Source organism: Protobothrops mucrosquamatus, unplaced genomic scaffold (assembly GCF_001527695.2).
Source record: "Protobothrops mucrosquamatus isolate PMUCROS unplaced genomic scaffold, P.Mucros_1.0 scaffold204, whole genome shotgun sequence".
NCBI lineage: Eukaryota > Metazoa > Chordata > Lepidosauria > Squamata > Viperidae > Protobothrops > Protobothrops mucrosquamatus.
In genome coordinates this window covers 785,182-799,553 of record NW_015386559.1, presented here as the reverse complement: position 1 = coordinate 799,553, position 14,372 = coordinate 785,182, and the positions used below count along the sequence as shown (strand labels likewise).

Sequence of the window (14,372 nt, the reverse complement as noted above, 5' to 3'; positions counted from 1 at the left end):
GACCACACCCACCAAGACTAATAGGAAAAGCCATTAAAATATAAAATGAGAGCAAAATCCACTTTCTACTATTACTGATAATATTACCTAGTTTGAGTAATGAAATATCTGCAAAAAAACCAAGCTTGGAGAACATTCAGAAACAAGAATGTTTTCCTCCTTCATACATTTGCAAATGCAGATCTAATGTTTTATTTAGTGTCTGGAGATCCAAAGGATCTGCCATGTTCCTGACTTCCTGCTAGGCGTTTCTGCATGGGGTTACATGCATTACATCATAACATAAGGGCATTATGATTTATTTTATCCTTGATTGGTTTAAGGACTGTTTTGGATAGTTAGGAAATTAAAGAGATAATCATTTTATAGCATCCTATTTCTCTTATCATTCTATTTAGTATTTTTTTCAGTATTCCAGTATTCCGTCCAAACTTCATCCTGCTGGTTTTAAATAAAACTGAAGGTATAGATTGGACACAATTCAATAGAAGAAGAAAAATAGATAACACAGAGATAATCTTTGAGAAGCTATGCAGGAATGGTTAGTTTCACAAAAGCATACTTTAACCCTGGGAAATAGGAAAGATTAGAAAGAAGCTCAGGATAATTCAAAGTATTTAAGAAGGGAAAGGAACATGTAGTCAAGCTTCCAAGATTCTTTATTATAGTCCATCTGAATAAATATAGTTCCAACCAAATTTGTGAATCTTGTTTCCTGACATGGTTGGCTTGGAAAGGTTGACAGAGGTCACCACCATGAGTGCCACTTCTAGCTGAATCATTTGTATCTTTGCACGAGCAGCAGTTAAATCTGTTGTTTTCTTAAACTAAATTAGCTAGGAGAGGACTTCACAATATCAACAAAAATTACCTATAAGAAAGTAAGTATACTCCTAAGTATACTTCCAGAACTTGTATTCCCTGCCATCCAAAATAGTAAAATCCCCAGGCGCATTCTTTGCTGTATTGTACTGCTACTTCAATATATTGTGAAGTAAACCTGAAACATGCTAATGAGTTTCCCTCTCCTAATTATTCCCAGTGGCCAGATATTGCACCATTTCTCATATTGATTTACGTTTTTGGTGTTGCTTTGTCAACTACCTCTTCATCAACATTCTTTAATAATCTTTGTTTTGATACACATCTGACATAATAAAAACATGAGAATAGTGGAAAGGTCATTGAGATCTTGCATTATTGCTAGTCACCCCTATGCCAACAAGAATCTTTCAGTAGCCTCTTGATTGGCATGTTTCTAGCTAAAGATATAGAGTGATTTATTGGTAACGTAATAACATGATTTTAAAAAGTATGGATTTCCTGATCAGAATAGTATTAGTTATCTCATAGTTCTGTCCTCTATTAATTAAGTGGTTTCAGTTTTTAATAATGTGTAGGATTTTCTCTCGTCAGTGTTGTTTACTCAGTACTTCAAATTCCCTTTCTGAAAATATCAACGTATTTGTTGTACATCCCAACGGAACTGCTTCAAAAGTTCTTGGGTGTGTCTAGCGGTGTGCGGGCGAGCATTATTGTGAACCAACACCACACCAGACGTGGTGCCATAGAAAATCCCACCAAATGTGAAGATGCCAAAGGAGTACTGCTAGTGAAGTTAATGGAATGTGGTTCAACCATCAATTCAGATGTCTACTGTGAACGAACTACCCCCCGAGATCCGGATTATTCCGGATCTCCTTACTTTCCGCCGCGCCCTCAAGACATGGCTTTTCCAACAAGCGGGCCTGGCCTAGGGAGGATTTTTAAACTGGGTTTTTTTAGAAATTTTAATTATCACAACACAAAAATTTTGGTTTTAATTTGGTTTTATTCGGTGGGGTGTGTGGGTCTTTCTTTGTTTTAATAATGTTGTGAGCCGCCCTGAGTCCTTCGGGAGAAGGGCGGGATACAAATTGGAATAATAAATAAATAAATAAACTCAGATGAGCCATCCATAACAAGTGTCAGAGCATGCTGACTTCTGGTGTGGTGTTGGTTCACAATAATGCTCGCCCGCACATCGCTAGACACACCCAAGAACTTTTGAAGCAGTTCCGTTGGGTAATGTTTCTGATCGCCCCTCTCCATAGCCCAGATTGGTGCCGAGTGACTACTACTAAGGAATTTCAAACTTTGTAACATATTATGACAAGTGCCTCAATTTGAATGGTGATTGTGTCAAAAAGTAACGTCATGTTGTAGTTTTCTAATGTGTATAATAAAAGTTCTATATCTGCAAGTGACTGTCATTGATAACCAAACGGAGGTTTATTTCCAAATTGCCGTCGTAATTTAATATCTTGATTATTATTCCTTTGAAATTGTTGTAACTTTTGTTACAAAGAGTTACTTTTACTATTTGTAAAAAATATAAAATTATTCTGGAAACCCAGAAAATAATCACCTTCTCTTAATCTATGCTCTGTGTTTTGATAGATCAAGTGTTAATGGGATGTGAGATATCTTACGTAATTTAGTAAATATTACCCAGTTCTTCAAAGACTTCTCTAAAGTTCTATTTTATCAGCTGGAAGAAAAAATATTTGTTATTATTTCAGAGTCCAGTAACTAACTTAAGCAACTATAGGGGATTTCTGGTTTTTGTACTGAGCTAAGACCATATTTTCTGACTGAATGATTCATATCCCAGTTCTATTACATAATCATGTAAATTCTAGTTCTCCTTAGGATGAAAAATGAGCCAATAACTTTGGACCAATCATTCTTAGCCTGTGAAGTCAGACTTAGATGATAAGCCAGTTGGTCAATTTCTGTCAGAACCAATGGATCAATGTAGGGTTGAAATGGAAAAAAAGACCCTGCAACTGTAGGAAAAACACTGGGAGGGAAAAAGAGTTTTAAATTATAATTAATTAATGATTATAATTAATAAGTATTTAAATGCCAAGTCGGTATAGCTTTGGGTGTCAATCCCTACACAAATTTTGATCTCTTTGATAGTTGTTCTTAAATGGCTGTTTTCTCAAATTCATTAAAGCAATCAAATATATTTTCTGGGACTTATTTTTTTCTGCCTCACATTTAACAGTTCTCTCCAACTATAATAATTTTAGTGCAAATATTGTAAAATATTATGCAAGAAGATTTTTTATCTATAGTTAGCAACAGATTTAAAGGAGAAGAATGGAAATTATGCTAATAATATTTTACCTTTTCATTCAGCATTTTTTTCACAGTCTCGTACAAAAAACCATCATACATCATCTACAAGTGAGGCTGTTCCACCTCCAAGTCTAACTCAGAATCAAGCATTTTCACTTCCCCCTGGACATGCTGTCTGCTGTTTTATGGATGGTGGAGTAGGGCTTTATAACATGGGAGATAAGAAATGGGAATTTCTTAGAGATTTGGTATGTTTGATCTCTTACCTTAACAACAGATTAAGATCAGTTCAGCTGTATTTTATAGTGATGTAATCTTATTCTAGAGAGTATTATCAGAACATTATGTGCAATATAACTCATGCTTGTATACAGATGCCAGTCCTCATTCTGTTGTTTCTATCACTAAAGTTCCATTACTGTTTGCATCTTCTACAATCATGGCTATAGGAATCATTAATAGGCAATTCTTGGTAGTTCCCTGCTATAACCACTACATGTTTCCATAGTAACCATTCTCGAAGATATGAATTATCTAATAGAAAATATTTCTGTATATGTGAAACACTGTAAAAAAATTGCAGTCCAGCAAATAAAGCACATAAAGAAAAACAATGAAAGAAATATATTTTCAAATAATTCCCCATTTTGATAAATATAATAAATAACTTAGTGGAAGAATAGTGTCCAGCGTGATATTAAACAGTAATTAGCAGCTTTTGTTAGCAATAAGTTAACATAATTTATAGAATGATAATGTACAAGAGTATTGAAAGAACCTATGTGGTTGCTGTGATGAACAGATGATACTGTGAATCTTGTACAAAGCCCCATTTAGTGGATTTCAATAGACCAAATTTCTATCTGGACATCCCCCTAAATTAATGCAATAATGATTGAATCTGCAGTAGTCTCAAAATAACAGTGTGTCAATTTTATTTTAATTTTAAATTTAAATTAGTCATTTATGTAATTATAGACATTTCTGAAATATTTCCATATTCAATGGATGTTCAGAAGTAACACAAGTCTTCTTCCCCAGAATGGTCCATAAGAATAAGATTGCATTGTATTCTGTCAAAAAACATAAAATGCTGTCAATCAAGGTATCTCAGTGACAATAATTGTCAATATTTATGGACATTAACAAAACTCTAGGTATGTGTATATTTGCATTTCACAGAAAGCTTTGTACAATCCCAAATGACACATTCCTCATTCCAAAAGAATGACCACAACATCATATTATTTGGACCTGGTAAAATACTTTAATTGTATCTGTGTGGAATAATCTGGATGAAGGGCAGCCTAGAAATATGAGAATCAATAAATAGGGGTGTTTTTTTTTGCTTTAAGGTGCATTTATTTTAAAAGATAAAACTAGGAGAAAGGAAAACAAATATTATGATATAAAGTATACAAGAAGTGTTCTAATGAGTTTATTTCTGTTCTAGGGTCATGTTGAAACCATCTTTGATTGTAAATTCAAACCTGATAACCCTGACCTTTTAGCTACAGCATCATTTGATGGAACAATAAAAATATGGGATATAACTACTTTAACAGCTATCTGTACCTCTCCTGGTAATGAGGGAGTCATATATTCACTTTCATGGGCTCCAGGTGGGAATATTGAACCTTCAAAATTTTGGTACACAGTTGAAAAGAAAATTCTAATTGATTGTGGGAGATTTTTTTTCTAAAAAATGAGATAGCTGTGTTAATATTTTGCAGAAAAACTATGTGCAGAGCATTAATTGCTAACTTTGCAATGTTACCAATATTCCCCAACATTAGACCTTCAAGAGATTCCCTTGAGATATTCTTAGTGGATTTTGTGATGAAGTTGATATTTAGCAACAGTTCAATCTATGCATGTTATGGGAAGTATATTCCAATATGTTATGTTCCCTTTTGCTAGAGTTCACAATTGAGTTCAGGGTATTAATAAATACAATTCTTCAGTCATTGCTTCCTAATAAATGAATAAAATTATAATGACCTGTACATAGCAATGCTTTTGACAGAGCATGCTGCAAAAAGGAGACATCACAATAATTATGTTAACAAATTTAATTCATAGAAAATGTAGAACTCGGTTTAGTATAGAATTTACCATTAATTATATTTGGAATGTATTGTGGACATTAATAATAGCTGTTATGGATTACATGGATAATCACAAAATATTATTGAAATGTGGTAAATTATTCAATTTGATTGCAAAAGAATACCAGTTTCATAAAATGTTAATAGATATGTATCTTAAGAATACAAGTTATTGTTCTAAGCAAACCTTGAAAGGCAAAACAATACTGTACTCTTCCCGTTTATTACTTAATAGATGGATTTTTTTTTAATAATGTGAAATGTGCATTTGAAACTGAACATAGTACAACTTCCTAAATCTTGTATCAGTATAAGGAGAAATTGAAGGCTGATGTGCCATCAAGTCAGTGACCACATGGATAGATTTTTGCAGAAGGAGCTGGGTGGTGGGATTTTTGCAGAAGGAGCTGGGTGGTGGGATTCAAATATGTGAACAACCGGTTTTCTGTGTGGATGCCGCTTCCGGAAGTCCATTCTGGGCCTGGGCAACAAAAAATTAGCTACCGGTTCTGCCAAACTGGTGCGAACTGGTTGAATCCCACTACTGGTCCTTTAGAACTTCTAATGGTGTATCCATCACTTCTGTAACTGAGCACAACTTGCTAACAAACAATTAGAGAAAGCTTTTGTCAGGTAGAAGATTATGAATGAGTTTGTAGAGTTAGAAGTGCCCTTTAAAACTGGTCTTTCAATTCAAGAAAGTCTACTTTTCACAGTGTTATTGACTAAGATACTGAAATAGGAAAGGAAAGATAAATGTGTGTACAATGAATCTTCTGTATTTTTATTTCTTTATTCTATAAAGGGGACTTGAATTGTATAGCTGGTGCAACTTCAAGAAATGGTGGTTTCATCTGGGATGTGTCACGGGACAAAATGATAACTCGCTTCAGTGAGGTAAGTTCTTTATTTTGCTTGTTTTTACTAATGATTACTCAAAAAATGTTATGTCAATTTATACACAGTGTACTAATAACCTATTAACTAAGTGTGAATGAATGAATGTGTCTGTATTTCTCTAAAAAAGCCTAAATATTTTACTGTGTTTTTTATGAAAGGAGGCAAAACTTTCCTGTTAAAGAAATGGAACTAAAATAGCTTGTAGAGGGTACAAGAATAACTCAGTGTAGCCATCTCAGTGCAGCCTTCTCTGCACATTGTGGTATCTGAAAGATGTTGAGTATCACTGTGTTTTGCTTGAATATCAAAATATCCTGTGGTGTCTTTATGAGTTCTCTGTACCCCTTACCCATTACTTATAATGGTACTTTTATGATTTCTTTTAAGGGGCTTTAAAGTATTGGCCTAATCTAATTATTTATTGGAATTCAGGGAAAAAATGTAGAGAGTTAAAGATCTATTTTATTTTGGCATATCTTTAGGGCTAGTTAAAAGATTTCATAATAACTACACAGGATATTAATTCCTACTTAGCTTTATTTAGTGTTCTATTTTATTTTTAGAGTGTGAATGGAATGAGTGTGAATGGGAGTTTTGATTGGCAGTTTTTCTAAGGGCTCCCTGGCAGGTTAATATAAGGGTTGGTTATTAACATAATTGTTAAAGTGAAATTAAAAAGATTCCACATGGTATTAATGGTATTTTTTTCTGTGTAAAACTGCTGTCTGGTCTGATTATTAAATTGCTACAGTATTTAGACGATGCAGAGAAGTAGCTTGTAGTTCAAAGAAGGGACTCTTTGAATAGCTTGTAGTTCAAAGAAACCTGAAAGCAATGGTTTCCTGACTCTTTCAGGCCACAGTTGGCAAAGGAGTTCAACTGACAAGAAAGAGGGCAAATAAAATAGTGTAATGAAGATGAAAAAGCAATTGATTAATTGCTATTGCTGGCTATTTCCTAAATATTGCTGATTGCTCATTGCATGTGATAGGAACATTGTTTGCTGTGGATTAGTTCAGTAAGCTTTAGGACGCGTATACAGGTAGTCTTTGACTTACAACTGCAATTTGGATCAGAACTTTTATTATGGTCGTTAAGTCAGTCACATCTGATTTTATGAGCTTTCTTTACTGTGGTTATTAACAGAATCACATAGTCATAAACTGAATCTGGCTTCTCCTATTGACTTTGCTTATATGAAACTCTCTGAGAAGGTTGCAAATGGTGATCACATGACTCCAGGATGATGCAACCATCAGAAATACATGCCAAGTGCCTGAATTTTGATCATGTGACTAGGAACACTGCAATGGTTGTAAGTGTGAGATTGGTTGTAAATAAGTCACTTTTTTCAGTGCCATTGTAACTTCAAATGATTGTTAAACAAATAGTTGTAAGTCGAGGACTATCTCATTGTCAGTGAGCTCACTGAGTAAGCAAAGAAGAGCTTAGCAGAGTAGCTGCCCCACTCTCTCCCCTGAAAAACATGGTGGTGGTATTTAATTTCCATTCTGAAAGAGAAAGTAAAGAAATCAGAAGCAAAAGTGTCCATATGCCAGCATCTTAAGGAAGGTAGGGTATATTTATAGAGAAGAATATTTATAGAGAGACAATACTCCAAGAAGTATCACTAGGGAGTAGGACGAATTTAAAAAGATAGTCTAAGTCTATCAAAAACTTTTAATTCTTTAACCACATTAGAGTTTTTTTGGGGGGGGGTTGTTTCTTGGTGAAAAAGAATGTGATGAATATAATGGTCCTATTTACAGGAAGTCGGTAGAAGTACACAGAAAGGGAGAAAAAAATATTATTTGTAGAGTAGTGCTAGAGATTAATATACTAAATTATAAATAATGATCCTTTCCTGTCATCCCTGCCATCTATATATCCACAGTGGTTTTCCAATATGTCCCTCCCTCATTTCTCATTGAAATGATTTGCAATTATACTTCCAGAATCTATCCAATAAGATTTTTAACATGTATGTGTCTAGTTAAAAAAACATGTAACTTCCTTAATTTTATGTCAGAGCATATGTTATAAAGACTTAAATGTGTGTCATTAGTTGCTGCTTACAGTATATCTCCAAGTATCTGCAAAAAGCATTAAGTATCCATATTTATATTTAGAATTTTTGAAATTATAGGCAAAAAGTAGGTATTTACTATATATTGCTTACATGTTTACAAATATTCACTTTATATTTTGTTACTAGAATATATAAAACTTCTGTAAAGTGTCAAATATTTGCAATTTCAGCTAGCCATGTTGATTTCTGGGTCTCATATTGGTAAAGCTTAGATATGTATTTTAAAGCCCACCACTGCAGCTCATAATAAAATACTATCATATTTAATCAGTAATTATATTTTAAATATTAATTTAAGAATTTGATAGTATTATATACTGTATGTCACCTGACATACAAATTCCAAGTTTTAATAGACAGTTATATGCTTTAAAATTATTTTTATTAAGAAATTTAATAAGTGAGCATATAAGAATATCCCATAATTAGTTTCGGATCTGTACATATAATTTTGTTCTAATGTTATTTATAACGCTATGTACAACTTTCAGAAGAAATGCTTTAGAATATATGGAAACACAGATGAAGCACATTGTTCCAGTAATTAAAGAAGTCAGCTTTTTTTCCAAGTCCATATGGTAGCTTCAGATGTTGCTTGTAACAGTCCTCTCATGCTTCATTATTTTTTCCTCCTCATATTGAAGCAGCTACGCATGTGTTTGCATGCCTGTATAACTGGAAACAGCTTCCAAGGCAGCTGTGTTTCCCTGAAAAAAAGATTGAACTGCTTCCACATTTTAAAAAGAAGTGTTGTATAAATGTTCTTGCATGTTCAGAAATGTTCCCTTTTAAGAATTTTCACCCCACTAGTTAATCAGTCATTCACTCAGTCCTTCATTCCATTCAATGACTAGTATTCTGTTTAGAAAACATAAACCTTAGAACATATCAGATTAAAGATGATGCAAATATTATAAAATTGGCAATAAAATAATAAACAGAAATGTCTAAGTGTTCAGTGTAATTGATTTTACAGACAATAAAACAACCTTTGACCACATTTAAAGAAACAGAATCATACTAGCTATCTAACAATTGTATATAAATAATTGTATATAAAACAATTGTATATAAAACCTACACAATTAATAAGGGGATTACAAAATATAACAATGCCTTTCATTGAATGAACAGTAAAGTAAAACATGCCATTTCTTCTACTACCTCTTCACCACAACAATAGAATCTAGATCAGGGGTTCTCAACCTTCCTAATGCCGCGACCCCACGTACCCACGTGACCACACGCACGACCACATGTGACTCACACGCACGACCACACATGACCCACATGTGACCCACATGCACGACCACATGTGACCCACACACATGACCACACGTGACCCACATGTGACCCACGCGCACGCGGAAAAGGAAATAACTCCAACCAAGGAAATGGGCAGAAAGTCCTGACGTTTCTACAAAGCAGCAGCAGCAGCAAATCAGGGTTTCCCAGTTCCTGGCTCCGAGCAGCCCGGTGCAAAGCGGCCTTTCCTCTTAGGCAGCCCTTGGAAAAATGCACTTTTTTCTTTCTTCCGCCTCCCTCCTTTCGTGGCCCCAGCGGGAAGAGGGGAGGGGAGAGCCACTTCTTCCACCCTCTTTCCTCCCCTCGCAAGAGCCCGGTTCGCCAGCGATCAGAACCTGAGAGGGAACCCGTGACAAGCGCTCCCGCGGCAGCCAAACCCTTTCGCCCTCATGCACACTCACATACTCACTCGCGACCCTGCCCTGTTTCCTCCACCCCACCGGGGAGTTCAGCTGCCCGTCTGCCCGGCTCTTCCTCCGGGTGAAGGGACCCTGCCCGCGAAGGCTTCGTGCAGGGGGATTCTCACATCGTGTCGCCTCCCCGCCTCCGGCAGCTGGGCTTGGCTGGCTGGCAGCGGCTCCCCTTTTCTCAGTCCAGACACAAAGGGGAGTCACTGCTAAACTGCCAGTCTCAGCGCTTGGCCCGTGGGTGCCACGAAGCCCCGCCCCACCCTATCCTGCTGCTGCTGCTCCGCTCCACCCGCCGTCTGCTGAGCTCGAGATCGCCCACCTTCCTTCCTTCCTTCCTTCCTTCCTTTCCTCCCTCCTTCCTTACTTCCTCCCTTCTCGAGAGCGCTCCGACCCTCGCGTGCCGGCCCCACACAGCCTTTGGATGCCTGGAGCATAGAGATGGCTCTCCTGCTCGAGCTAGAGTGGCCCCCTCAGCCGGCCGAATCTCGCCGCCGTCGGTCGAGGTCTTTTCAGTTATGTTGCGGGCGAGCCAAAGAAGAGGGGCCCGGCAGAAGGTTCTCTGCACCCCTCCTGTACCGCCATGTTGCCAGGGAAGGAGAGGAGAGAAAAGAATGGGAGAGGGGAGAGGAGAGGGGGAGAAAGGGGGGTAGAAGAAAGAAAAGAAGAGGAAAGAAAAAGAAACTCTGCTTCTTGTGCGGTGCAGCGGCAGGCAAGCCCAGATGCTCCTGGGCGGCCATGGCAAGCAGCAGCGACGGCGCAGGCCGACCACCGGCTGGGCCACCAGCTGGCCCAGCCCAAGGGAGGTAAGGCACTCACCGGGCCCCACGCGCGCCAGCAACCCTCCCTGCGCCCGCCGCTGCTCCGCTAGCCTTACCTTGGCCACCGCACGTTCGGTGCAGTGGCAGGCACACCCAGGCGCTCCTGGGCGGCCATGGCACGAGGCAGCGAGGGCGCAGGGCGACCACCGGCTGGGCCACCAGCTGGCCCAGCCCAAGGGCAGTAAGGCACCCGCTGGGCCCCACGCACGCCAGCAACCCTCCCTGCGCCCGCCAGCCTCCCACCTCCCACCCCTGGCCCTCTTTTACTTACATTTAGGAGTTGCTCAGCAGGGAGGGGTGGAAACATCCAGAAAGCTCGCCTTAGCTGCAGACAACTTGCAGCACCATTTGCAGACTGGGACTTTTGCCAGGCTCAGCAGGGCAGAGACAGACTGGACAATTCCTATTGGCTTTCGAAAGCCAACAGAATAGAGTCTCTTGAATAGAGTCTATTCTATTGGCTTTCAAAAGGCAATAGAATAAGAGGGAGTAGCACAGCTAAGGAAAAGGGGGAAAAATGGCGGACTGCGTTGAAAAGGGGGAAAAAGAATGGCGGACTGCGTTTGGCGACCCCTGTGAAATGGTCGTTCGACCCCAAATGGGGTCGCGACCCACAGGTTGAGAACCGCTGATCTAGATAGAGGACTTTCCGAAATTTTCTATCAAACATAGCTGTTGAGAAATGAGAAAGACATATCAGCATATCAAAGTCAATATGGTAATAAAGATCTTTCTAGGACAAGGGGGAAAGTTCGTAGATACATGGATAAATAAGACAAAAAGGAATGAACTATTTCTTATTGATGGGCATTTTAAATTTTTTTGAAGCATGGGAAGAATGGAATCTTCTGCATTGCATGGAGTCATAAAGATTCCAAAAGGATAGCAACCTGCAGTGGTGATGGATTCTGGTAAGTCTCATTTGAAACGAGTTTAATTATTTGCCACATAATTTTTGATTATACATAATTGTATGGCATTTTAGGAAATGATAACTTGACAAGGCATTTCATGTCCAGGAATGTCAAGTTGTTTTTCTTCCAAATATGCATATGATGTTAAAGATTTCATTTATTTGTATGTTTGTTTTATTAGACTTACATCTACTGCGGTCTTGTTGGTTTACAATATGTCAGTACAGATATAATATTTGTAAAATAGTTAGGTTTTTACCTTATGGAAAGACAACAGGGTGGGGTTGATCAAATTTCCGAGGAAAGACTTTTTCAAAAGCAACTACACCAACAGGAAAACAGTATCTGCTTCATCTTGTGGAAGTAGGTTATCACAAACTCTTTTTTGCAATGATCAGATATATCAAAACTGGTAGGAGAAGATAATCCTGCAAGTATTCTGGTGCCAAGCAACATAGGGCTTTAAAGCCAAAGCTAGCTTTAGTTTTGGCTTTAAATTGCACTGAGAATCTAGATATCAGCAGTAATGGTCTTATAATGTGATAATGAATGTAATTCTGAATACCATTTTTACCAGCCTGCAAAATAATGGTATTTTCTCTATTAATGGACGTGTATTGTGTAAAAAATGTGAGGCATAAAATTCCAGCACTTGCATGCTTTCAGAAAATGACTGGCCCAAGTTGACCCAGTAAGATTCCTTGCCTGAAGATGAACCTGGGACTGTCTGATTCTAAATCACCATTTTATATCTCCTGTATCTTTTGGTTTATTGTATAGGCATACTTTCATAATATGATGCTTACTTCGGTATAATCTAGAGCTCCATTGCTAAATCTCCTTGTCAGCCTTAAAAAAATCTGGCTATATTTTCTGATGAAATGCTGACTAATAAAAGATCATGATGTAGAATTGCATGTTACTTTGAAAAAAGGCAATGACACAGATTTATCAGTAGCATAGACAATACTCCAGAGGAATGATTTCTATGTATTCACACATACAGTGCATTATGGGATCATTTGGTCTGTTTCATGTGGTTGATAGAATAGTCTTCTTTTGTTATTATATATTTCTAAGAATTGTTGGAATTTAATATTTATTACAGTAATTTTAGTTGCATGCTCAGAAAAAAATCCTATTAATGTTTGATATGTTTTTTTCATGTTGTAATTCAGCATTATTAGGACAATTGATGGCAAAATTCTCCACAAGTACAAACACCCAGCTGCAGTTTTTGGCTGTGATTGGAGTCAAAACAACAAGTGAGTTATTATTGCATATAGTTCCTTATATATTTATCTCATAGCACCAAAAAGAATTGATACTAAAATCATTGTCACTTATGTAATATTTGTTGGTTTAGGCTATTTTTTTTCTAGTTTTGTGACATTGTCAGATAATTTCGACATAAACTTTGCCTTGTATTGCCTTTTTTCCAGTGTTACAACTCTTCATTATTGTTTCATTAAGCATGACATGTTCTAGTTATTTAACAGTTATGAAAAAGTATTCTCTATTCTCTACATTTTAACCATAATAATAATAATAATAATAATAATAATAATAATAATAATAATAATAATNGCTGACGGCACCCTGAGGAGACCCACTCTGTGGGAGCGTACCGGCCGATGGGAGGTAATCTGCGGCAGAAGGCGGTCTCGGAGATATCCAGGTCCGATGCCATGGAGCGCTTTAAAGATGATAACCAACACCTTGAAGCGCACCCGGAAGGCCACCGGCAACCAGTGCAGCTCGCGCAGCAGCGGCGTTACATGGGAGCAACGAGTCCCTCCCAACACCGCCCGCGCGGCCGCATTCTGGACCAGTTGAAGCCTCCGGGTGCTCCTCAAGGGGAGCCCCATGTAGAGAGCATTACAGTAGTCCAGGCGGGAGGTAACGAGGGCATGAGTGACCGTGCGCAGGGCATCCCGGTCCAGAAAAGGCCGCAACTGGTGGATCAGGCGTACCCGATAAAACACCCCCCTGGTCACGGCCGACAACTGATCTTCCAGCGTCAGCCGCGAATCCAGGAGGACCCCCAGATTGCGCACCCTCTCCGAGGGGGCCAGAATTTCGCCCCCTATAGTCAGCGATGGAGTCAGCTGACTATGCCGCGGCGCCGGCAGCCACAGCCACTCGGTCTTGTAGCATCAAGAGTTAAGGTTAATATTGATAAAGTTGACTGGAGTATGCATAATATAATTATTTCAATTAATTAAAATAGTATTAGCTGACCCATTAGTTTATTTTTATCTTTGTCTCATGATGACTGGCAGTTATAATTGCTTGCTTAGCATCTCAGATTAGAATAGAAACTATGGGAACTTTCACTATAATATTTTTTTTAAAAAAAATCCAAGGTAAAAAATGGATGTCATGTGCTGTAACATCAAAATTTTGAAAGTATGCTTTGTATTTGCCACTTAAAAGCAGATTTGCAAGCAAATAAAATCAGCTATGCTGACAAAATTGTTCAAAATTATGTTTAGACTTAGCTATGCCAGCTTCTTTTTTTTCTTTTCTTTTCTTCTTTTCTTTTGGCATTGTTTGATAGTTTCACAATTTTGAAAGAGAGTAAAGATGAAAAGAAATTTTCCTCTGACATCCTTTCTTTTATTTATAACATTTGTTTATTTTGTTCTTTATCCAAGGCCAATTATAATATAAAAAACCATTATAAAACATAGTAAGTATAA

General features: G+C 37.7%; 1 protein-coding gene across 1 annotated transcript in view; it reads left to right on the top strand.

Moving 5' to 3' along the window:
• Nucleotides 1-14,372, top strand: part of WDR17 (WD repeat domain 17) — an 80,569-nt gene that overhangs the window by 18,229 nt on the left and 47,968 nt on the right. Inside the window, exons 7-11 of the mRNA XM_015813940.1 lie at nt 3,187-3,374; nt 4,580-4,748; nt 6,040-6,131; nt 11,585-11,667; nt 12,849-12,935. Of these exons, the coding sequence (XP_015669426.1) occupies nt 3,187-3,374; nt 4,580-4,748; nt 6,040-6,131; nt 11,585-11,667; nt 12,849-12,935 (619 nt within the window). The remainder of the gene's footprint in view (nt 1-3,186; nt 3,375-4,579; nt 4,749-6,039; nt 6,132-11,584; nt 11,668-12,848; nt 12,936-14,372) is intronic.